Source organism: Ceratina calcarata, unplaced genomic scaffold (genome assembly GCF_001652005.2).
Source record: "Ceratina calcarata isolate Rehan_Ccalc_2016 unplaced genomic scaffold, ASM165200v1 scaffold554.2, whole genome shotgun sequence".
Classification (NCBI taxonomy): Eukaryota; Metazoa; Arthropoda; class Insecta; order Hymenoptera; family Apidae; genus Ceratina; species Ceratina calcarata.
In genome coordinates, this window is record NW_017176727.1 from 989,436 (window position 1) to 1,011,932 (window position 22,497).

Genomic DNA, 22,497 nt, shown 5'->3' on the forward strand with positions numbered 1-22,497 from the left:
TTATTTCTTTTTTCCTTTTACTATTCCATCTTCCTCATAAACATATACCTTATATTTTATCTCTCACGATTTTCGCTGAGGCGAATGTGACGATGGTTGTATGGCTTTACCACGAATCCCAAGGCTCACCCCTTTACCTAATACGTTTCCGTAAAATGGATTGCGTTGTTTAAAGATGCATTCGAATTTTCCGCGAATAGTTTTCTTGTTTTTACGTCGATCTAAGACCACTTTAAAAAAATCAACTCGTTTGATTTTTATTTAATTTTGATCAATTAACTGTTATTAATGATCACCTTTTATAGTATCCTCTATTACTTCTGGATAAAGTTTATCTGTGACAGAACTACTCGGAGGATGCAATCGCGGATTCGTATTGATTTCAATTAACCATACAGATAAGTCATCCATTATTAAAAAATCAGCACCGTACAATTGAAAGCTATTTTTCCGATTGACCATATTTTCTTGGGACGCCAGAAGTGCGCCAATTAAATTTTGCTTTATACCTGGCTTAATGAGTCTCTCCCATGCCAATTCTCGGTCGGTAGCTCTAAGAAATCAAGTATCAAATTCATCGCCCGCGGTTCACTTTAAAAGTAGTTATAAATCCATACCTTAGATATTCCTTGAATTTTTGAAGATTCCAGTGAAGTTCACTAGGTATTTGCGCGTTCTGTCTTAATGTTTTCCTATACTTCATTTGTACGGTTGTGTTGCACAAGTGGATCGATTCGTGGAAGTTATCAAGAGTAAAATCTCTTGACGCGAAACGAATAAGAACATCCCTAATGAAATTTTTCAGTGAAGAAATATCAAGCAAAATGAGGACCAGAACAGAGAGAGATGAGTTATAGATCGTGAGAGATCGATACCTGTACATCCAAACTATAAGAGGTTGTGTGCTGGTTATTAAAAACCATTGTCTAACGTCAACTTTCGTTTTATGAACGAGCAGAGGCCGTTCTAAAAATAATCAACCACCTTAATCAATCTATATTTAACGCCTTGTGACTATGAATGAACGAAGGTTCACCTATATATTTCTGCACGACATATTGCATACATTCTTTAGTAGCCTGATGTATCTTATTTAGAATGTCGTGCAACGTATCCTTAAGAATTATACCTCTACCCAAACTTTTGTCGCCTGGTTTGAGTATCCAGACATTTCGCATACCATCAATCCGACTTTGAGGCCGATATTGTGCCATTTCTTGCACAGTCTTAGCGGCAAATCGCAAAAGCTCCTAACAAAGAATGCTCAATAAGGAATCAATAACTTTCTGCTCTTATAATTATAACGCACTTCAATCTGTATTCCTTCCTTTTTCTCTAACACTTCACGTCTTTGCAAAATTTGTTCGTACCACGACAGAAATTCATTCCAATCAGAAATAGTTACGTCTTTATATATTTGGCCGTCAATATCTTCATGAGAACAGATACTAGAATTTATTTTAAATAAATATAGAAACATTTTCGAGGTGTTTTGTCTTAATGCTGTATTTCTAGAACCTTATATATTCCGCGCATCGCTCGAGGGCAAACAAAAATGCTCTTATGGGGACAGTGCCGTTTGGGGACCAAACAGCGTTTGATCCAGCGACACTAGCTACGAATAAAAACCACTTGAGAAGTCCCATTGACGCTGTGATGTAAAAATCTTGTACGAATTCGTCTATTTGTGAAGTCTATACGTGTAAAATCGTTTGATTATTGTCCACGATGCAAAAAAAGGTACATACAGTACCTGATAAACATTGTAGCATCGTGGAAATTGTATGTTTGACACACCATCTTCGTAAAACCAAGAAATATTTTCTAAATTATTGCACATATCGACCTAAAATTATTTCTACGTAGACTCGTCATCAGGAAATAATATAGTCTAAGAAATCACTTAGGCAACCTTTGATGTGAAATAGCATCCAGTGAATTTATTAATTACGGTTCTCTCGTCTGTTCTGACGGCCACTCTTTTATTAGTGTACCATATAAAGTTTGCAGGATGTCGCAATAATTTCTCGATGGTTTCCAAACCAGCTGAAGGGAGAACGGGAAACATGAATAATTTCGTTGAAAATGGGACGCGCCTTTTATCAGTTACCTTCGGAGATTTCCGGCGACATCGAAAGCATTTTTCTAATAAATCTTTTCTCTATCCAGCCTCTCCTTCCTAGAGGCTTTCTTAGCACCGGAAAAGTGCCGTAAATTACAAAAATTTTATGTTCATTCACTGCCTTTTGCAGAACTTTCAGGATGAAATTGATCTTCGCTTCCTTGTTAGTTAGTAATCTTAAGTATTCCCTGAGGATGATCCTGCCATAAGTGTTCTCGTTCTCCTTTTCATCCTCTTCGAGTAACTCGTCGAGATCATCGCGATTGCAAAGGATCTCAACGTTCGCGGTTTGTACTGGTTCTACGTTGGTGATCATGAGCGGTTCGGAAAATCTTATAATTAACTGTGACTCCTCTTTGGTTTCCTTTGAGTCTTTCGAATATATCTTACGGAAAATGCAGCGAAATAATACTTCTTTTGCTCGTGGAAATTCGGTTGCTTTGGTTTAAATTCAATTCTTTCGTACCTGCCAACCTAGACAGTGTTCCTTAATCTTACAATCCGCGGATGTTAACATTATTTGCCATTTGGGCGTGTAAATTGTTTTTGTGTCGACCGCGCTTCCCGACAGGCACTCCTCGCTCTTCGATCGTTTAAAATCCTCACGTATATTGTAGAATCCATGGTTAGAATCTGTAATTAGCTCTTCATTTTCATTTATGTTTTCCTTGCGATCCAAGAGCACTATACAGTCCTCCGGTTGTCGCATGGTGAACATTTTCTCATTGACAACGAATTTACATTTTTTGACATTTTTTATTTCATTTCAGTATTTCCACATTTTAATTTTTGTTACAGACTTTTTATTTAAGGAAAAAGTGACACCGTGCACTGATAATTTTGACAATCGATAAATGTGTTTCGATATTGTTCTATGTTCAAATCTGATAAAAAAGTATTCTCCTCAGATGTTTATGGATTTTCCTTTCTTTAAGACGTCCCACGTAATTCTGCATCTTTTGTACTTTTCCATTGCTTTCTGCATAGATTTATTTAGCAACGTTTCCAATTCGGGTTTCTTAAAAGCTGGTTTTCGCATCTCTGGCTCAGCCGCGCGTTTCAAAGCGATTTTCTTTGGTTTCCGTTCTTCCTCTTCGTTTTCCTCTACTTTCGTGATATTGACCTCTGCAGTCTTGCTCGCTGGTTTGATATTTAAAAGAGATGATAAGCCCAATTGAAACGGAGGTTCATCTCCTTCTATTTCCTGAATCACATCTTTCATAGACTTCAACAGTTGTTTGTTCTTCGAGATTCTCAACTGGATCATCTTCCGTCTCTTATTAGCGTTCTCATCGTTTCGTATGGAATTCACTGGTTCACACGGTCTCTTTATTCCACGAAGAATACTTTTCACATCTTACGAAGTAAACGGACAACATTCAATCTCACTTGGAAGGGTTAAAAGCTAATATAAATATTCTTCTCAAATTTTACCTGGATGCATATTTCTATGGTTCTCTACACGTTCCTTAAAAAATATTCTATCCTTCAATATCGGACTCGGACTCTCAGATTTTTTTGGAAACCGCGGCATGTTAAACCTCACGGGTTGCAGCCTACAATTTCGATCAATTCTCTGACCCGAATTATTTCTCTTTTTGCATGCAACTTTCGTGACATCATCATGGACTTGTCTTTTTACCGGTCGTTTGTTCAAACAGGGTTTTGTGATTTTACTCAAGTGAACGTGCACTGTTTGATCGAATGTTACTCTTGGCGAACGCGCTGCACCTCCGTCAGTCTGGAGGATTTGATCCTGGCCCGCATCGGTTTGTAGACACGTTGCTGTTACATTAACAGGTTCGTCATATTCGCTTTCTGTATCGGTACACGTATCGGACAGGTTGTACACTATTGAATTTTCGGGGGTTGGCCATGGTGCGACATTTTTGGTCTATCGGGGGAAAATTAAATGGGATCTTAATTAAGAAAGGGCGACAGATTAACCTTTGCACGGCATCGTACCACGAACTTAGATTTAGGCTGTCGAAAGAATGTGCATTGGAAGTTATCTTTATTGAGAAGAGCATAATTGGGCCGGCCACGGTTATCTGGGATTTCCTCCGTGGACGCACGCTTTCCAGAATTCCAGGATGAATCGACGCAGTCCATTCCACGTGACAAGTATGGACAGAAAGAATGTGTACCGTTTAATCTTTTCGCAGTCTATCATTAAACAAAATTAAGGAACGAGTTTTGGAGAACGATCGCCCGCCATTTGTATGGGCACGGTTTCACTTGTAATTTTGATATTTTTCTCTAAAATCCCATTAAGGTGATGTGTTTAAATGCGTACGTCAGACCATGATTTTCTGATTGAATGAACTCGATTGGGTTTTGTTTTACTATTGTACACGAAGAATTAAAAGATCAAAGGGTTTCAACGATTGTTTTTTTATTGATCGTGTATAAGTACAGTTGAATTACATACATACATATATATATATAATAACAGAATGTATAGAGTTTAAAGAGCGGATGAACAGTGTCGGAAGTAGCAAGACATGAGTGCAGATTACGAAAACTTTTTATAATTATTTGGTTAATCTCAAACCGACAGCATACATGTCGGTAATGTCCGACAAAACCTTGTTATTTTTTTGGCGAGTATACTTTTTCGGAACGTTACGGTGCTTATTTTTTCCTGTGGCTGCTTGACTAGATCCTGTGTTGGTTACTGTTACAAGAGACGGCAACGTGGACGTTTCCAACGGAATACTGGCGGACAGGCTAGCATTCTTTTTATACTTTTTAATGGCATCGCGTACTGCCGTCTTAATCATCTAATATATTTGAGAAAAATAGAATGCAATTAAATGCGATAAGGAATTGTGCAGAGAATCGGTTGTAAATCGATCGACACCTTATCATCATTTTGCTTGGAAGGTTTCTCAGGTTTCGGGACCATCTTCGTGGATTGTTTCTGAATAGCCATAATCTTGGAGACCAACATCTGTCTCGGGGGTGATGATTCTATTTTATTGTTACTCGTCGCATTATAAGTGTTCGGTTTTCTCGACATACGTACTACATGCTTCTGATTACTACCGATCCTCTCCTGGTAATTATTTTCTTAGTTGAAGCTATTTCTTAATTAAAAAACGTAATTAAGTTGTACGATTACTATACATGCCTGAACTGACGTCGGAGATTTCGTTTTCGGATTAGCAACTGTGCCGCCCACAGGTGCACTTTTCACGGTCGATTCTTGCTTATCGATCAAAACAACAGGCTTCAAAGGTTTCGAAGGCGCACTAGTAGGCAATATCTGTCTCAGTTTAGGCGAATCTACTTTGTAATAAGCGTAAAATTCTTGATCGAGCTGTATTTCTAACTCCTCGATCAAATCGACGATCACCGGACCAATTGGATTGTGCATAGTCGATTTCTTCTTCATTAGACACGTCTATGAATATTTTTATTCAGTGATTAGTATCACGTTTAAAGATTGGCGAGTACTAATTCTGTAATCCTCGCAAATCGATTGCCAGGAAACAGTTTCATTTCGAGCATCTACTTCTAAAGACAGCTAGTTAACAATGTCGCATATAGCGTAATTCGATGATAATTATTATTTGTAATGGTTGAAAAAAATTCTATTTTTTCCCTCCGGTACCAACCATAGGGGATTTCGAAACAAGGCTAACTTTCGAATCTTGATTGTTTAATGTGGGCTTCTTCCCACAAGTGGTTATTTTAGTCCCTTGAAGCGAGAGTGCCGCGCCTAAATATGGTTGGCAACTAGGCATTCTTTGCTTATAAGCCAACTCGAATTGTCCCGTGTCCGCGTCTTTCTCTTCCCGGTAATCTACGACCACTTTGAAAATTCAATAGATGAGAAATAAGCAAGCTGATCGCTGATAAAACTAAGCTTAAAGCTTCAAGCACCTTTTATGGTGTCTTCTAGGACTTGCCTACAAAGCCGTGTCGTGACTCTGCTCGAGTAACTCATGTCGGGATGACTATTAATTTCGATTAACCAAACAGAAAAATCGTCCATGACCATGAAATCAGCCCCGTATAGCTCGAAACTATTTTTGCGACGATCCATAGCTTCTTGGCTAGCCAATAGAGAACCGACAAGACCTTGCTTCATTCCCGGATAAATGATCTCGTCCCACGCTTTATCGTGCCCTTGGGACCTGTTGGCGTTCCGTTTAAGTCGCAAATTTTGATCCGGCGACGCGACACGATCGAAAGTGCATCATACTTGAGATACTCCTTGAAAGTCGTCGCGTCCCACATGTTGTCCGATGGTAACGCGGGATCTCTATCGCCGCAATTCGTGTATTTGCACTGAATCGCATGGTTGCACAGATGAATAGATTCGTGGAAGTCCGTCAAGCTGAACTTTTGGGAGCAGAACCGCAGATAACTCTCTCTGGAATACGATACCGCAATGCTACATCCTCTTTTAATGCATCGTGTTGCGTACGTGTATCGCATGCCAGAAATACCACGACGAATACAATAATAGGACAGGCATTTACGCAAACTGGGTTATGAAGGATCAATTTCGTCGGTGGGAGAAGGTAAAATCATAACTGGTAATTGATCGAGGTTTGTTCGAAAGTAACGAGTTAGCTAGTTGTAATTCTAAATACAGGATAAAACGAATCACGTTTTCCGATAGCAAACTATTTAGTCTTGCGAACGATAATTAGACGACCCAGATACTTCCGAGCACGATATCGTGCCACGGAACAGAAATTGTTTAACTTACGCATTCCTGTGCCTACTTATTCAAATTAGAATATATGGTAATTACAATTGCCAATTTACTTGTATATCCAAAGCGTAAGGGGCTGAGCGCAAGTGATAATGAACCACTGTCTGATGTCGAATTTAGTACTGTGTATCAGCAATGGTCGTTCTATAATAAAGAATTAATGCTCACAGTTCCTTTATCTTTACTATTCTACTAATTGATATTCTAAAACAAATGCATCGATTACCAATGTATTTTTGTACGACATAACGAGTGTCAGATTTGTTCGATGGATTCATTTTCGCCATTACGTCTTCTAACTTGTTCAAAAGTACGATCCCTCGACCGCGACTTTTATTTCCCGGTTTCATGATCCACACGTTCATTACACCGTCCATATCAAGTTGAGGCCAATACTTCTTCATCTTCTTTAAGATATGTTTCGACGCGAGAAAGAATTTCTATTCACACCATGCTAAATTAATATAGTTTCGATGACTATACTTATCAGCAATTCAACACGCGGTCGAATTTTGCTTACTTGGAACGGGACATTGTTCCGAACAAAGAGAGCTTGACCATGAACGATCTGATAGTACCAGCTGATAAATTGATCCCACTGATGCGCCCAAACCCTTTCCACTTCCTGGTCGATATCCTCGTGCGACTGAGCACTGATATAGTCGCTGCATCGTTTAATTGCGAACTCTAACGCCTTCAGAGGCACCGTGCCAGTCGGTGATCGAACAGCGTTTTCGCCTTCGCTGCCGATCTTGTTAACCAACCATTTCAACAAGCTTAAGCAAGCTGTGAATCTAACGAAAAAATAAAAAAAGATGACGACCCGACTGTTAGAAAATAAGTCGAAGATCTTTCACGAATAATTCACCGAAAATCTTCGATGAAGGCGTGCATCTGATCGCCCTGGCAGAGATTATAGCAACGCGGGAAAAGGGTGTTCGCTACTCCAGCCTCGTAGTACCAGTGCATTTGTTTAACGTTCGAACATAAGCCCACCTAAGGCAATCGATTTTCTTAGAAGCATATATTATCCTGGTTCAATGTGTGTTTCGCACGACTAAAGAATATCAGTCAAGGCCACTTCAGGTACCTTCGAGGTGAATCCTGCTCTGCAATATCTGTTAAAGATCGTGGCCTTGTTGTCCTGTGATGGCCAACCGGGCCATTCGGACCCGGTGTTCCAGAGAAAGTCGACGGTATGATTTGTAAGCATTCTAGAGATCAATTGCCTCTCGCTTTGTTGATCCTTCAAATCTCCGATACCGGCCAATAAAACTACAGGACTTGCTTCCACGTTAAAATGCTGGTCGGCTGAAAAGTATGATTCGCATAAGGCTACGACTAATGCGAAGCTATTCCTACGAAACGATTAGAGTACCACTGGTATTTTTTCTGAAAAACTTTTCGCACCATCCTCTTCTTAGCATGCATTCGCGAACCACTCGAGCTCTTCCATATATCATAAACGTATGGTGCGCGGCTATGGCATCCTTAACCATTTGTTTGATTCTCATAAATCGTTCATGAAGCGTCGGTGGAAGCTCTAAGCATGGTTCAATTTTCTCTGTGCAACGTAATCGCCATTAAAATACTAACCAGCGGGTGCATAGATTAAGAGAGTAGGATGGTGCGTCGCACCTTGAACTATTTTTATTTCTATTGCATTGCTGTTGTTGTACGTGGCAGACTTTTCATTGGACTCGGCAGTTTCATCCTTGACGCTGTCTTCATCCTTGTGCGCTTTATCCGTGCTGGCCGGCACCAGGTCCGACGGCGCCTCATCGTTCGTTTTCATGTGACGCAATTGCAAATCTGACGATTTTTCTGCACCGATGCACTTCGTCGATCTTTAATTTCGCTTCATTGCAGTAGAGTTTGCTGGAGGAATGACGGGCCCGGAAAGGTCGTTGTTTTATCCTGGATCAGCTGGCAGAATTCGGTAATGATTACCGAACAGTACTTTAAAAAATACAGACGTCTAATTCTAATAAAAAAAAACTATGTCAACTATAATTTCTACTTAAATTTCCTTCGATACCTGTTGAATCTTTGACGTTTCATCGACATCACTTTGTCTGATTCAGCGTAAAGAAATTCGATCTATTGAACAATTGCTGCTTCGAATCTAACTAAACTGTACAACGATGTCACCACACGATATTCTGAGACATACCACGAGCAAATGAAAATTTGAGCTTTCAAGCCCAAGGTAAGAGGTAATCGACAAGACGAAACCAAAACTCCAACTGAACGTGATCGACAACGAACACGAAGCATGTGTTCCGAATCTAGAATTCCGTAAGCGTGCGCCCTGAAAGCGTTTTAAACCACCCCAAACTATTCGGCCCGGATTGGATAAGATCGCATGACTGTGTCCTCCTCGAGCTATAATTACACGTCACATTACTAGATCCCTAAACGTTAGGTCAAGCAGGTGAGAAGAACGTCCATTCAAGATGTACCCGAAGGTCATGCATGCCATGTATCAAGTCTAAATTTTCCGAATTATTTTCACTCTCTGTGCGACCAAAGCTTTTATTCCAAGATATCAAAATTAATTTAGAAAGTAAATTCGTCGAATTTAAAATATCGCATTAGCGGGTTTCATGATCGAACTCTGCGAGCGAAGGCGGTAAGAAATAGTTACGGGGGGTTGTCGGAATAGGAGCGTACCAGGCACCCTTGCGGAACTCCGCGACCGCCAAATGCAGGTAAAGAAGGAAAAGCGATCGCGTGGGTTGCCCTGCCCTAACCACTCCTGTTCTGCAACCTCTGACCCACTTATGCGAGCGCATCTTGGTTCGCGTGAAGAGGCCGACCTGACGAATTACTCTGACCTGTTACATATCGTTCATTGCCGGAGTTCGATTTTACGCTGATAACCCGACACAACGTATCTATTTTTGGAATCGGGTCGATCTTTACGCGCTTTTGTTATCGGTCTTCCTGTAGAGTCGATGGTTGTGTATGATAAAGGTAACAGCAATAAATTATTATCCTATGACGACAGCGAGCTTCCCTTGATGGAATCGAGTATCGATGCCACAGATATATGCACACACACGTTAGGCTATTATCCTATGGTCCATTTCGTGATCTCGTGTCATCACAGATATATTTTATTCTCTTACCATTAGATATGGTGCGATATATGTTCTGGGAAATCATAGAATACAGCTGTACGACTGCATTCGTAGAGGATAGGGTATGATTGTGCAACTCTTGATGCTTGACGATTTGTTACTGGAATATTGAAATGGTTACGGAATGCAGGCGAACTCCGAAAAAACGAATGATCCGAGGAATAAACATGTCACTGTCGATGACAGGAACTCTTTGAAAATGGCAAAGAATGAAATTGTCCAAACTACTTTACTTTGAGAACTCGTCTCCTATCGCATGCACGAATCGTTCGAACTAATTATAATGCAGCAGCATTACATAATTTCATTAGATGCATTGAGCTATATAAAATATATTTTATATACTAATCATATGTTGTAAAAATGGCTAAATTCTGATTAATAAATGAATGAAAACGAATCTTTGTATTTTTATTTCACGATTCTTGACCAGATGACCAAATAACCAATCCTGGGGGTGGCTACTATAAGTCAGTGGTCACTCACTTTAAAATCACCCGAGTAACTAAGGACGATTAATGGAAATGGCCAAATTCTGGTTAATAAATGAATAGACATGAATCTTAGAATTTTTATTTCGCGATCCTTGATCAGATGATCGAATGTCCAATCCTAGGGGTGGGTACTATAGGTCAGTGCTCACCCCTTTTAGAATCACCCGAACAATCATTCATGGTTACCCATAAATCAAGGAGAAGCGAACATGTCAATTAGGACCGGAAGAGCGCTAGCTAATGATCTCGCATTTCCGGTTAACTGCATCTCAGCCTGGTGAGCCCGGTGCTCGTTCTCCGGAAGTTCTTTGCTTGTCGACCATCGCCGTTGGGTGCTTGACTGTTGCACTCGTATGTGCTCTACCACTTAATTTGGATTCCGATTTTAATTCGGATTGTGGTTTCGATTTCGACTTTAATTTTGATTATGATTCTAGTTCTAATTTTAATTTGGGTTCTGATTAGGATTTCGATTTCGACTTCGATTCTGATGCTGATTCTGATTTCGACTTTGATTCTAATTCTGGGGTTCTGTTTTTTAATTTTGCTTTTGCAATTCGTGTCTACTCTCTCCTTTCACTATTTCAGTTCACCGTTACGTGGAGCAATAGCACAGTATACTGTGGCGATAGTTTATAAAGAAGTAGAAGAAAAAATGAAGATATCGGCGCACGGTTTCAAGAAAATAGAAGATGAAGGATGAGGAGAAGAGGAAGAAGGAAGAAAAATCCAAAAACTCGACACGATAATTAATACGTACAGAACAATTTATTTTTTGTGAGTAAGAATGAAATAATACATTGTCGTAGATCTCTAAATTTTTGTAAAAATGTTGGAAACAAATAGAATAGCATGGCGCGAACGCCATTAGACAGTATCAAGTTCCGTCTTCAACCGCTATTTCACCGGCCGGCGTAGTGGCGCAACCATCCACGTGGTACCAGTGCTTCGCGATCATTCTATCTTCAAGTTTATTTGTAAACATCATTTCATAAGATGGACGCGTACGATAGACGACGACAAAGTTGGGAGAATTTAGAGGTGACCAAGGAAGAATTGAAGAATCTAAACGAGTGTCTAAAGAAGGAGGAGTTTCGCAAATTGTTGATCGAATACGCTGAAGAGGTGACTGATCCCGAGAACAGAAAGATCTACGAGCAGGAGATTACACAGTTAGAGAAGGAACGGGGCGTCGACGTAACATTCGTAAATCCAGAGCCTGGTTACGTCATAAAAACTAGCGTGAATGGAGATAGGAAATGTTTTTTAAACATTAGCAAGAGTGACGTCGTGGCCCGACCTAGCAGTCAACCCTCTTTCGAACAAGGACATCGAGGTCTCCAATGGTCTATTCCTTACACACTGATACCACCTCGCGATGATCTTGATAAAAAAAATGTACGATGCAAGGTCTTCGACGTGGTCTTCCATCCAGACACTATTTACCTAGCGTCGAAAAACTCGCGATTTCGCGAAATCGTGAACAATACAGCAATGGACAGCATAGAAAATAATTTTGATGTGAGTATCGATGTGAGATTGCACTGAAGCGGAATCATATTCTATTCATATCTTTTTTATTTTGTTAGGTCAAACTAGACAGGAAGAATCTTAAGTTTCCAAAGATAAATTACAAAGGAATATGCCATCCTACTGTGATCAGAAAGCCATCCAAGGAGCCACCAAAAAAGAAGCTTGACATAGAGCCAGAGATCTACCAGAAGCTGATGGCCAGCTATGATGAGAACAGGAAACAGCAATTCAACCACATGGAGCAGATGCCGAAGCGTCCCTCGCCACCTACTACATATTATAAAGAGAAAATAGATAAGAATGAAGATACAAAAAGCAAATATGTTACACCAAAATTTTCCATAAAGCATCAGTCCGATGTGGAGCTGGAAGACTTTAGTACTAGTAGAAATGCAAAAATGAATGCGACAGTACCTAAAAGATTAATTATTACTATAGACCTACCCCTACTGAAAACTGCCACCGACGCTTCCTTAGATGTACAAGAATCTTTTTTAAGTATTAAAAGTGAAAAGCCTGCTAAATATTTATTAGAGCTTCCTCTGCCTTACTGCGTGGATGCAGACAGAGGTAATGCGAAGTTCGACCCGAAAAAGACAAAGCTCGTTGTCACACTACCGGTTATCAGATCAATGCCATCCTTATCTGATACCAGAGAGGATAGTGGAGTTGACAGTGATCATGGTAGTCCTGTGCCATTGTCAGTGGATGATTCTCTTAATCCAAACCAAGAAGATAGTGAAACTACGTCAAAATTGGTTGAAGAATGTGAAACAGTGCTCGCTACCACAAAACTAGAGGATAAACATGTGGATTCAGAAGATATCGGTGATACAGCACTACGGACTAACGCAGAAAATATAAACGAATTTTTAGATCCTAGCATTAAGTATTTACTGCCGACTTTCATCTGTAATATATATAATAATCAATTAGCGATTACCGTGAATGTGAAGAACGCTGATCCTAATTCCATTCGTCATAAAATTTTGCAAAACAATTTAGGCGTGCACTTTTTAATAACATCTATAGGTGCAGGATTTTTTCCGCAGCATTATTCGTTATGTTTAAAGATAGGCGAAAATTCCGTAGTTCCCTCTCCGCTCACAATCGAACCGTGGGATAATAATGTTGTATTTAACATTACGTTGAAGAATGCAGAGAAATTAACGCGATACTGCGTTGGTATCGACGAAGAGTTCATGGAAGAGAAAGAATTCCCTACTGCCGTCTCTTTCAAGAATCAACTTAAAGAATTAGTAGTCAGTGTTATAAATTACTATAGTATATAAAAATCATTTTCTATCCATTTCAATTCGTTTTGTTTTTACAGGCTCAGGAAGGTACCAATTACGAAACAGACCATAGGGTCAGTGTACAAGCTGAAGACGACGGAGTTGTAATAAATGTTACTCCGAATCATTTGGATTCAGACGACGAAGCCGAACGGCACAGCACGGGGTCGATGGAAGAACAATTAAATCTCTGTCGCACTATGTCAAAGACTAGATCTGTTTCTGAAAGCAGCGGAGACGAGTTAACGTCAAGTAATAGCGCATCCTCGGCTACATACTCGAAAGGTATCTTAAAGTCGCGGCGCACTCACAATTTCTCCCGTTCAGTGTCCGAATCGAGTGCCGATGAGAACGGGTTGGCTGCCTCGTCTGTAGATCATTACGATTCGACACAAGATCTAAATTTTGAATCAGATTGTTCTAGTTTAAAGAAAACAGTAAGATTCAACGACGTGGTGTCCCGACAATTGTTTAGGTATTACTGGAATTTATGATGCTCTGTAGTATCTATTTAAATTTGCGCTATTATCTTTATTAACCGATTCATTTCGTTTCATTTCAGATCTAATTCCAGTATTCTTGGGCAACGTAAAAAAAATCAACGTAAACTGCGAAACAAAAGGCGTGCTCACGAACGTAGAATGAGCGAAAGCGAGAATTCTGAAACGGATGAACGTGATAAGTTTAAAACGAATCAAAAGGCTACCGAAGCCTCAGAAACTGTAAAACCTATACTTAATAAGGATAAACAAGTGGTACAACAGAAAACTGCCAATATCGAAATCAGAAAAGAATCGAATCATAATCGTTCCTTCCCAGAAAGGGAGTCTAGTGTCGAGGGAGAAATCGCGAACGAAATTCGTTCGGGTAGCCCAGTGGAGAATGTAAACGACGTGATTAAAGCAGAGTTTAAGAATGATTTAATATTCGATCTCGATATGTAGATTTGATAGCTCATCCAGTCAAGGCATTTTGTATATGATAATTTATTTTGGAAATTGCATGCCTTCAGATAATTCATTTATTGATTATTCTAGGAAAATTACTATTTAGAAATTGCTCGTGAAGTTATTTAAAACACGAAAGAAAATTTGGAAATTTACTTATAATTATGTGATAATTTCTTTGTGATTAATGAGTATGGAAAGGGAGTTAATTAAGCGGTAAACGCATGCGATCATAAAATGATCATGAATCGATGAATTTATTAATTACGTTCGTACTATTACTATTCTATTCGTACTATTATCGGTGATTCTATGAGAGAAACCAATTTTTTAGTATAAGTTGAAATCGTCTATATTGTTTTGCAAGGGCTTATTGTTTGTTATATTTATAATGCATTAGACACAGATAAGAATCTCTTTAAAATTTCTCATGCGATCTATTTAACGTTTTAACTGTCTTTCGTAGGAACTGAAAAGGAAGTCACATTTCGTAAAACTTCTCATGGAGAAATTTTCAAAATGAAATAAAATAGTGCACGTTCTATTTTATACAGAAGCATTCTTAAAAAATGAATTTTTACACACATTTTATAGATTATTGTACGCTTGTTTACACGTAGGATGCTGCCGATGAGTGCATCTTTCTAATAATCACGATAATGTAATGTGTGTTACGATTACGAAATGTATCTCCGTTCTGGAGCGCAGAGCGCACTTTCTGTTTTAGAGAAACGTTGGCCATATCATTATATACGCAATAATAGCATAATATTCCATGCGAAAAAGGGAATAGAAAAGTAAAACTTTTCGGTATTATTTATAGACTAATTCTATTTACGATCATGAAATTTAATTCAGCGATTATGGCGCGTATACAATATATTTTAAACGATTATAACCGTTTCAGTCTTTTCATTAACCCCTGAATTATAGTAATTCTAAGCTAAGAATCTGAATATAAACGATTCAACTATCTCCGCCTGCATCGAGCATTGTCTACCGCGACGACAGAACCATTTCGGATGAAAACAGCATACTCGAGTTCGTTTATCGTCATGGCGATGCTTGCAAGCTGTACGGATGAAAATGGTGCGCTGCACCGTGTTAGTAAAACGCGATAGAAAAGTGGAACAAGCCAACGCTAGTGGGAAGCATTCGGCACAAGTTTGCGAATGAGAGGTTGCACCGAGCCGGGAGCCCATCGATCTCGCGCCACCTGCGGGGGTAAAAGGTGTAAGGTCGTTACACTCGCGTCTACCTATGTACGAGAGCTACATTGCATAGTTCCTCGTATTATTTCTATTGATGGCCCCGCTACGAGAGCGAGACAGTCGACGATCCTCACGAATGCAATGTTCCACTTTTCCCGGCGCAACCCCCTGCAACCGCACTACCACTAGCCTGGTTCGCGACGACGGCGACGGGGTCGCGGCCTGATTCGCAAACACTCTAAAAGACGACCTAGAAGGACAAGGGCCTCTCATCAAACACTGTGAAGGTACTGCCTCTTCTGTCTCTCTTGGGGACGCAGACTAAAGAGTAGAATACACATTACAAATCTTTCTGAATTCTCGGTCTTTTTCTGTTTTTCACCTTTGTTCCCGTATCGATAGGCTTGGCCATTACATAATTAAAATTTGCTTTTTTTCGCGGATGCATTTCAAATAATTAAAAAACTATTTTAATGTCGCGAGAAGAAGGATCAATCCAATCGTATGTTACGATTAAGAGATTTAGTATAATTCGATTTAAAAATGACGTAGTAGTTTTTTCATTTTTTTATCAATAGAATTAATCGATATCTAATTACCAAAACTTGCGTACGATAAGAACGTGTTCGCGGAAAGGAGCATTCTATCGATCGAACGTTACCATTGAATTGTTTAAGCTCCTAAGGGTACCTAGATTTGAGAGACCCACGATTTAGGTTTGCGAAAAGAAAATCGTACGATCGATTTATCGTGTATTAGACACAATGATGAGATAAAGGTGGTAGGCCTGAGGCCTACCTAGTATGTACTAGGTCGATAAGTCGTCTACCCCTTGAGAGAGTCAGAGGTCGACGTGGGTGCACGAGGGTACGTGTACCTCGCGTACCGTAGTTACGGCAGGCACGACATCGGCAATGCGGCAGCAGTTTACGTCATTATATCGTCCGGTCGTCACACCTGGCACCACTGGGGAATACAGATTAACCGGGCCGACCGGTATCTAATACAGAATTACAGATGTTAAACTGTCGCTAGGTAATCGCCTTAGGGCCGGCGACTATTTTGACAACCTCGTTCGCCGATACTACAGACACTGGGATGTCAATTTAATCTCATAAAAAGAATTCTCGTTAATAGAGATTCCAGTTAATTTTTTTTGCTTAAAACCAATGGAACAGGGTAATCTAGATATTGATGATTTTGTTCGACGTTCTGGAATAATACTTTAACCGAGAATTATTAAAAATTATGAATGTCGCAGCTATCCTATATACATAGAGAATTCTTGTCCGCGAATACCGTGCTATTTGCACAAAGATGTAATAACTCCTTCAGTCTTTGAAGAGCTTTAACCTCAGAGCAATTTCTTTGCGACCCAGAAGTGCAAGCCGGAGGACACGATGCATTCACTGTTTGAAATAAGTATTTTGTGCGAACTTATCGTGCAGAGAAATTAAATAAATTTCTTTGCCGAAGACTGTGAGTTCTGAGAAACGAGACGGGTGAATTGCGTATTTTTCTTGGGTAAAGTAAGGGGAATGAGAAAAAAGAGTGAAAAGTAAAACGCGGAGGAACGGTCCCGTTAATCTTGCCATGGTTTGTGCGAACAACTTTTTATTATTCTCACATCCCTCAGGGAAAGAAAGGAAGAAGCTTTCACAAAACTCGAGGGAAAAGTGCGGCAGGTACCCTCGGCTCAGAACCTTCCTGCCTCTTTTTTCATCTCAATCCGTCTCCTTTTCGTCGTCCCTCTCTACAGAGTCAGGTACTCGAAGTAGTGGAGTATCGATTATATGGACCGTGCTTCGTGGCCACGCGCCGCACCGTCTGTACCTACGCCGTGCTGCCCGGATAACCCACTGACACTGACAATTTTCGTGCAACACAGACATTTTTTTATCGATTAATTCTTTCCTCGAAGTCCATCAGTATCGCACATCTGTGAAACTACGTTTTTATTACTTTTCGTCGTCTAACTGGATTAAGAGAATACTCCTGATTCAGAATCAAACTCTATATGATGCGCAATGTAAAGAAACTTTTGCAAATTCGCGTCTTTGATTTCGCATTTGTGACGCGTGACGCACCGACCGCATAAAAATCTACGAGTAAACGCGTCTGGCAGTTTGCGTGATTTATAGGAATCTCTTTCGCAAAAAGGCATCGCTTTTATTCTTGAATCTAGAAAACATATCCCAAACGATCATAAGAAATAGAGTGGGCTTTTTCAATGTAAGGTGAAACGTTTTCGAAATTTATATACGATGTAGAAGTGGACTTTATCTAAAAGTATATTCAAATTTTGTCTAGACAATAGGAAGTTATCGACGAATGTTTATGGGCTAAGCGCAGTCCGCTGTTCTCAGCAGCGCATTGGCGTGACTGTTTGATTCGTGCTTGAAAAATAGGCCGGCGCGTCGGATTTGCCTTTTACATACACGAAGCTTAAAGAAACTCGTTTCGCGCCCCGGTAAAACCTCGCGAACGTCGTAAAAAGCATATGGACTCAATCCCGAATAAAAGTACGTTTAAGTGTAGGTCGAAATGATTTAGTACAAAGTACGAGAATTCCAATAATAAGAATTCTCGAGATAAATTGGAGGTACCTAAACGGGGCTAAGAAGGAACCTTTATTCCAGGATAAGACGCAGTACGCATTTCACAGGTTGTCTTAAACAGTAAACATCCATTTCAAGGGTCAGAGGGGGAGCATCCTTCTTCATTAATCCAAATCCCGTGATTCTCGTTGTGTCTGACATGTCGCGTGCCAATTCTACTTGCTCACGTGGCTTCGTTAAATCCGTTCTGCGGCAGAATCGAACGCTCGACGTGAAGTTTTTTTTGCAACGATCTATATCGGGAACGCCTACAGATTGCATGCACTGCTCACGAGGGACTAACACGCGAATACAGTCATCGACCCCCTTCGGTGCGGCTGCATTATACAATACTACGAAACTGACCTCAGTCAACGTTTCATTCAATGTATATATTTATACAAACGCGGTTGCTAGATGTCTACATATGTACGTGTATCAAGTCACGAAAAAGTGGATGAAACGGCGCATGAAACCACCTCGATACCAATTTTCCGAGCTCCCATTCCGCGGTTGTGTTTCATTTATTATAGTACTCACTACTTATTACTACTCGCGTCCTGTACAAAACGAAATTAAATCTACCGCAAATACGTATATCTCATTGCAATTATCTTTCTATCAACATTACCCGCGCCAGCTTGAAATCCTCTTCCACACACTAATCTGTATCCTGCTTATACTGCGACGGATTCTAAAGTAATAATGAATTCTATCTTCCACTAACACTACTTATAGGAGCTTAAAGTTTTGCTGCATGGAAAATCGTTCAAAAATTTCCAATACCGCGTTAAGAAGGAAAATCACATGTATCGTGTCCGCAGTGAACGCAGTGCTCCAAAGCAGCAATAAATTTCTTTATAAAAGTAATATATGTGACAGTATTCCGTCGCATATCTGCTGAACAGATGCGAATATCAAATATCCTTCTACATCATCGGATTCATAAAGTTCACTGTGTCACGTCTATAAAGTTTGATAGTATTCAGCACGTTTATATCATCTTTTCGGAAACGAGAGTTAACGAAGCTTTTTATTTTCGTCCTAAACAAAACCGCGAGAATATGTCCTGCCGCCACTCGTATATGTATAATAGTCAAAGAGAAATCTCGCTGAAATAAGCGAAACGTTTTCAAAGGCGTCGTCGGATCTTTGAAGTATCCCTTAAGTGGTTTGTCGTGGATTTTGTATCGTCTTGTCCGTAAAGCGGTATATAGAGTTAACATCTACAATAATCTTTTATGGAAGCTTGTTTCCAGTTGAAATGCTGGCTTTGCGTAATAATATTACGTTTTACTTTTTTCTTTCGTTACGACAAGAGAAAAAGACCGGAACTAGATACTTCTTTATATAATCAAACGATTAAACCTTTTCACACTTTCTCTCCGAAATTTTCGTGCCCGGGAAACATAGTCGAATCTCGCTCGTCAGCCTATATAATCGAAATCGATTCTAATGCAATCAATCACTCTTGACTTTCTGTTTATTGCGAAGAACACTATCAAAGCGGTACCATTCAATTTCTTCCCAGTGGCATTGTAACCCATAAAACATGTGCATATATTATACATATAGTCCAGGCACATTTTTGGCAGCCTGCAGTCTTTTCTCTTTTTGAACGGTCTAACGATCGACAAACCGTCAACCATATCGCCAAAAATAATTATCGAAAATTGTGCACCAACATGTTTGATCCTCGGTTGGAGTCTTGACCCTGTTTCACGGCTCGCGGTACACACGCGTTTGGGAACGATCAGCGCGCGTGCGTGTGCGAGTTACACGGTTTTGCATTAGTGTATTTATCGGTATACACCCACGTATGAGCTTGCACGTATACGGAAACGTCTGCGTGTGCGTGTATACCTTCAACGGTTTACCACATGTTGCGCCTTGGTACGCGGAGCGCAAGTCAGCCAGGAGCCCGGGCCATCAGGATAGAGAGAATCTCTCCCCTCGGCTCGGTCAGTTACGCGAGTACCAGCGAACGTTCCGCGTGTCCATCGTTTACACCGGCGATGTCGCGATAAAACCCCGAAATCCATCGTGACGAGACGAATACGCGAATTCACTTCAGACGTGTTCAGTGCGAAATTCAGTGAAACATCCACGGCCCAGGATACGAAAATAGGTGTAGTGCTCCCGGTACGATGCCTAACATGTCCTGCCAGTGAGCTGTATCTTTCTTTCTCGATAAGGTCTGTATCGGCGATGTTCTACTGATAATTCCGAAGAATTTGCATGCAGAACAATGAAGAGGTGCTTGTTTTACGCGAACGTGACTTTATATAAATCACCGTCTACTCCACGTCCTCTTAGCAAAATTTAACATAAAGGGTAATCTCTATCTCGGCTGAAATATTTTTCACATGTTATTAATTAATTATTCGGCAACAGAATAATCGCATTAATCGCACCCAATGTACAACGCAGCTGTTGTCAATAATTTTAATGTAACATCAATTTATACGTATAGTGATTAAATATGGGGAATAAATTACGAATATTGTATACTCTGAAAAGAGATATTTTTAGAATCTAATAGAATCAATTCTCTCAAAATGTTACGCTTAACTTCTTTACGTAGAGTGACCAAAGGGTCGTTTAGTAAATGGGGTTTTACACAAGAGGATAAGCACATAATGAATGTATCCTACACTCCATCCTCTCCTCGCACCTGTTACATTGCTCGGATCACTATACGGTGATACAGATTTCATTTCGTCGACAATAGAGAAAGCGCATAAACAATAAGCGGATTGTAAACTTTAAGCACCGAAATGAACACATCCGCGATTTGCAAATGAATAGTGTTTTGTTCTCTGGTCTCTTTAAAAAAAATATATATATAAATTAAATTGTACGCCAATCTTTCAACGAAATCTTTTGTAGAAAAGAAATATGAGTTAATTGCATCTGCTGAAACGTAAATTAAAATGTACGTTTTAAAACTGCACAATAATCGAGTATGAACACTATTCCTTCGTCGTTTACTTTATTACGTATTTGTATATATTGGTTTTGGCATTTTTTTTATACATGTATATATTATAATAAAGTACATAAACGCGTGTGCGATTCATAGGCTTTCGTCATTAGTGGTACTTCTAATGTCGCTTGTAAATCGAGATATTTTCTATTTATAAATTGATGTAACTTACCAATGACGTTTAACCTCGTTCCACATTTCTTTTGGTCGAACCGGTCGAATATTAGTGCTTGTCGCCAAAAATAATCGACGTGTGATTGAACCTGCAACAAATTTTGTATCTAATGTATCGTATGTCGTTCATCCTGGAAATGTTCATATTCTGGCGTTAATCCGATATTACGGTAACGCGATATTTTAATGATATAAATAAACGACCCTCGCTTACAATTACGTTATAATCATTAGAAACTAACAATTCGTGTCCAAGTATAATTCAAATGAAATAAAATTGTAACCACAGTTGGATTAATTCCAGAAATCACAAATACCATTGAAGAACGTGAGTAACAATAGAACTGTCCAGTAATGAAAAGCTATGAATATCGCCGACTTCCACGCTACACAACGAGACTCCTGTTTCACCAAATGCATGTTTCAGCGCCTACTCGTAAAATTACACAAACAAAGAATACTTGTTATTTTGCAGTTTGAAAAAAAAAAATCATTTCCATATGTCCTTTATTAAAAACATAAAAAATCAGTGGAATCGCATGAGAGAGGAGACAACAGCTTGAAAAAGTAATGAGTAAAAAACGAAAATAAAATCGTTTCGTTTCGTCGAAAGCTTCGACGAATTTTGTAACACCTTTAAATTAGAAAGGCACATCTAAAAATAGTTGCATTCTATTTTGCTTAGGCCGTAATCATCTATCACTGCAATTACCGTGGTGCATGCAATCCTTTCTTTTTATTGGACCACTGACCTACCTATCGAAGACTTAGACCCTCTTTCCCCGTGCATACATTTTCAAGCTTCAAGCACGCTTAGCACAGCTCGCCGGAGTAACGAACGAACCCAACCTTCCGTATCCGAATATGCGCGTTCACGTTCGAAATCTATATCGAGCGTATAATTAACCGAAGAATATTGTGCGGCTTGAACCGGAAGGAAATTGTACTGGTTTCTTTTTTTGCAGATTCGAGCGCCTGACAGCGCGGCGGGGCGGCCCCAATGCCGGTCAGGAAGGGCCTCCTCGCCCCACAAAATACATTTCTAGATACCATCGCTACTCGTTTCGATGGAACCCGTGAGTACTTTTAAATAATTCTATCAGTCGCATCGATTCGTTTAAGGATGTATAGGCTATATACTTAAACAATGCTAGCATGTTGAATTTATTATTATAGATTCCTTCCATTAAAGAGCTACCTGCAAAATTTTAAATCAATTCATGGGTTCTTTGAAAAATTATAGTGACTTAACATTTATATGTACTC

General features: G+C 39.7%; 4 protein-coding genes across 6 annotated transcripts in view; 2 read left to right on the forward strand and 2 right to left on the reverse strand.

The window, feature by feature from the left end:
* Positions 1–63: 63 nt before the first annotated feature.
* Positions 64–2,438, reverse strand: LOC113464827 (tubulin glycylase 3A-like). Its single transcript, XM_026817086.1, has 10 exons — positions 2,111–2,438; positions 1,913–2,046; positions 1,754–1,846; positions 1,519–1,694; positions 1,310–1,448; positions 1,037–1,250; positions 876–966; positions 618–788; positions 297–553; positions 64–230 (listed from the first exon to the last, which is right to left on the reverse strand). Exons 1-10 carry the CDS (start codon positions 2,436–2,438, stop codon positions 64–66), a joined length of 1,770 nt encoding a protein of 589 aa, XP_026672887.1.
* A 2,143-nt stretch (positions 2,439–4,581) lies between these two features.
* LOC108629098 (tubulin glycylase 3A-like) lies at positions 4,582–9,084 on the reverse strand. The gene is made up of 14 exons (XM_026817016.1): positions 8,890–9,084; positions 8,490–8,810; positions 8,230–8,415; positions 7,942–8,162; positions 7,720–7,847; positions 7,372–7,645; positions 7,078–7,291; positions 6,905–6,995; positions 6,333–6,503; positions 6,011–6,264; positions 5,743–5,939; positions 5,256–5,528; positions 4,986–5,180; positions 4,582–4,905 (listed from the first exon to the last, which is right to left on the reverse strand). Exons 2-14 carry the CDS (start codon positions 8,644–8,646, stop codon positions 4,657–4,659), a joined length of 2,610 nt encoding a protein of 869 aa, XP_026672817.1. The 5' UTR covers positions 8,647–8,810; positions 8,890–9,084; the 3' UTR covers positions 4,582–4,656.
* Positions 9,085–11,429: 2,345 nt separating this feature from the next.
* Nop17l (PIH1 domain-containing protein Nop17-like) lies at positions 11,430–15,162 on the forward strand. 2 transcript variants are annotated; one of them, XM_018031652.2, is made up of 5 exons: positions 11,430–12,009; positions 12,078–13,283; positions 13,355–13,568; positions 13,644–13,791; positions 13,879–15,162. In XM_018031652.2, the coding sequence occupies exons 1-5, from the start codon at positions 11,485–11,487 to the stop codon at positions 14,258–14,260; spliced, it is 2,475 nt and encodes an 824-aa protein (XP_017887141.1). In that variant the 5' UTR covers positions 11,430–11,484; the 3' UTR covers positions 14,261–15,162. The 2 variants fall into 2 exon arrangements, with proteins under 2 accessions (XP_017887141.1, XP_017887140.1); XM_018031651.2 differs by having other exon boundaries at positions 11,431–12,009; positions 13,355–13,791.
* Positions 15,163–20,013: 4,851 nt separating this feature from the next.
* The window catches only part of Elk (Eag-like K[+] channel), a 20,459-nt gene continuing 17,975 nt past the window's right edge, over positions 20,014–22,497 (forward strand). For both annotated transcript variants that reach the window (XM_026817018.1, XM_026817019.1), the window contains exons 1-2: positions 20,014–20,266; positions 22,197–22,307. In XM_026817018.1, coding sequence (XP_026672819.1) covers positions 22,232–22,307 — 76 coding nt within the window. In that variant the 5' untranslated portion in view covers positions 20,014–20,266; positions 22,197–22,231. The remainder of the gene's footprint in view (positions 20,267–22,196; positions 22,308–22,497) is intronic.

Bases quoted from the DNA above. Each gene is read 5' to 3' on its own strand.
- LOC113464827 (XM_026817086.1), bottom strand. From the start codon at position 2,438: ATGATCACCAACGTAGAACCAGTACAAACCGCGAACGTTGAGATCCTT. The intron at 2,047-2,110 runs GTAACTGATAAA...TTCTCCCTTCAG, and splicing joins GTCGCCGGAAATCTCCGAAG to CTGGTTTGGAAACCATCGAG. The intron at 1,695-1,753 runs GTACTGTATGTA...TTACACGTATAG, and splicing joins GATGCTACAATGTTTATCAG to ACTTCACAAATAGACGAATT.
- LOC108629098 (XM_026817016.1), bottom strand. From the start codon at position 8,646: ATGAAAACGAACGATGAGGCGCCGTCGGACCTGGTGCCGGCCAGCACG. The intron at 6,996-7,077 runs GTAATCGATGCA...TCTTTATTATAG, and splicing joins TGTCGTACAAAAATACATTG to AACGACCATTGCTGATACAC. The intron at 6,265-6,332 runs GTATGATGCACT...GAACGCCAACAG, and splicing joins ACTTTCAAGGAGTATCTCAA to GTCCCAAGGGCACGATAAAG.
- Nop17l (XM_018031651.2), top strand. From the start codon at position 11,485: ATGGACGCGTACGATAGACGACGACAAAGTTGGGAGAATTTAGAGGTG. The intron at 13,284-13,354 runs GTCAGTGTTATA...TTGTTTTTACAG, and splicing joins ATCAACTTAAAGAATTAGTA to GCTCAGGAAGGTACCAATTA. The intron at 13,792-13,878 runs GTATTACTGGAA...GTTTCATTTCAG, and splicing joins GTGTCCCGACAATTGTTTAG to ATCTAATTCCAGTATTCTTG.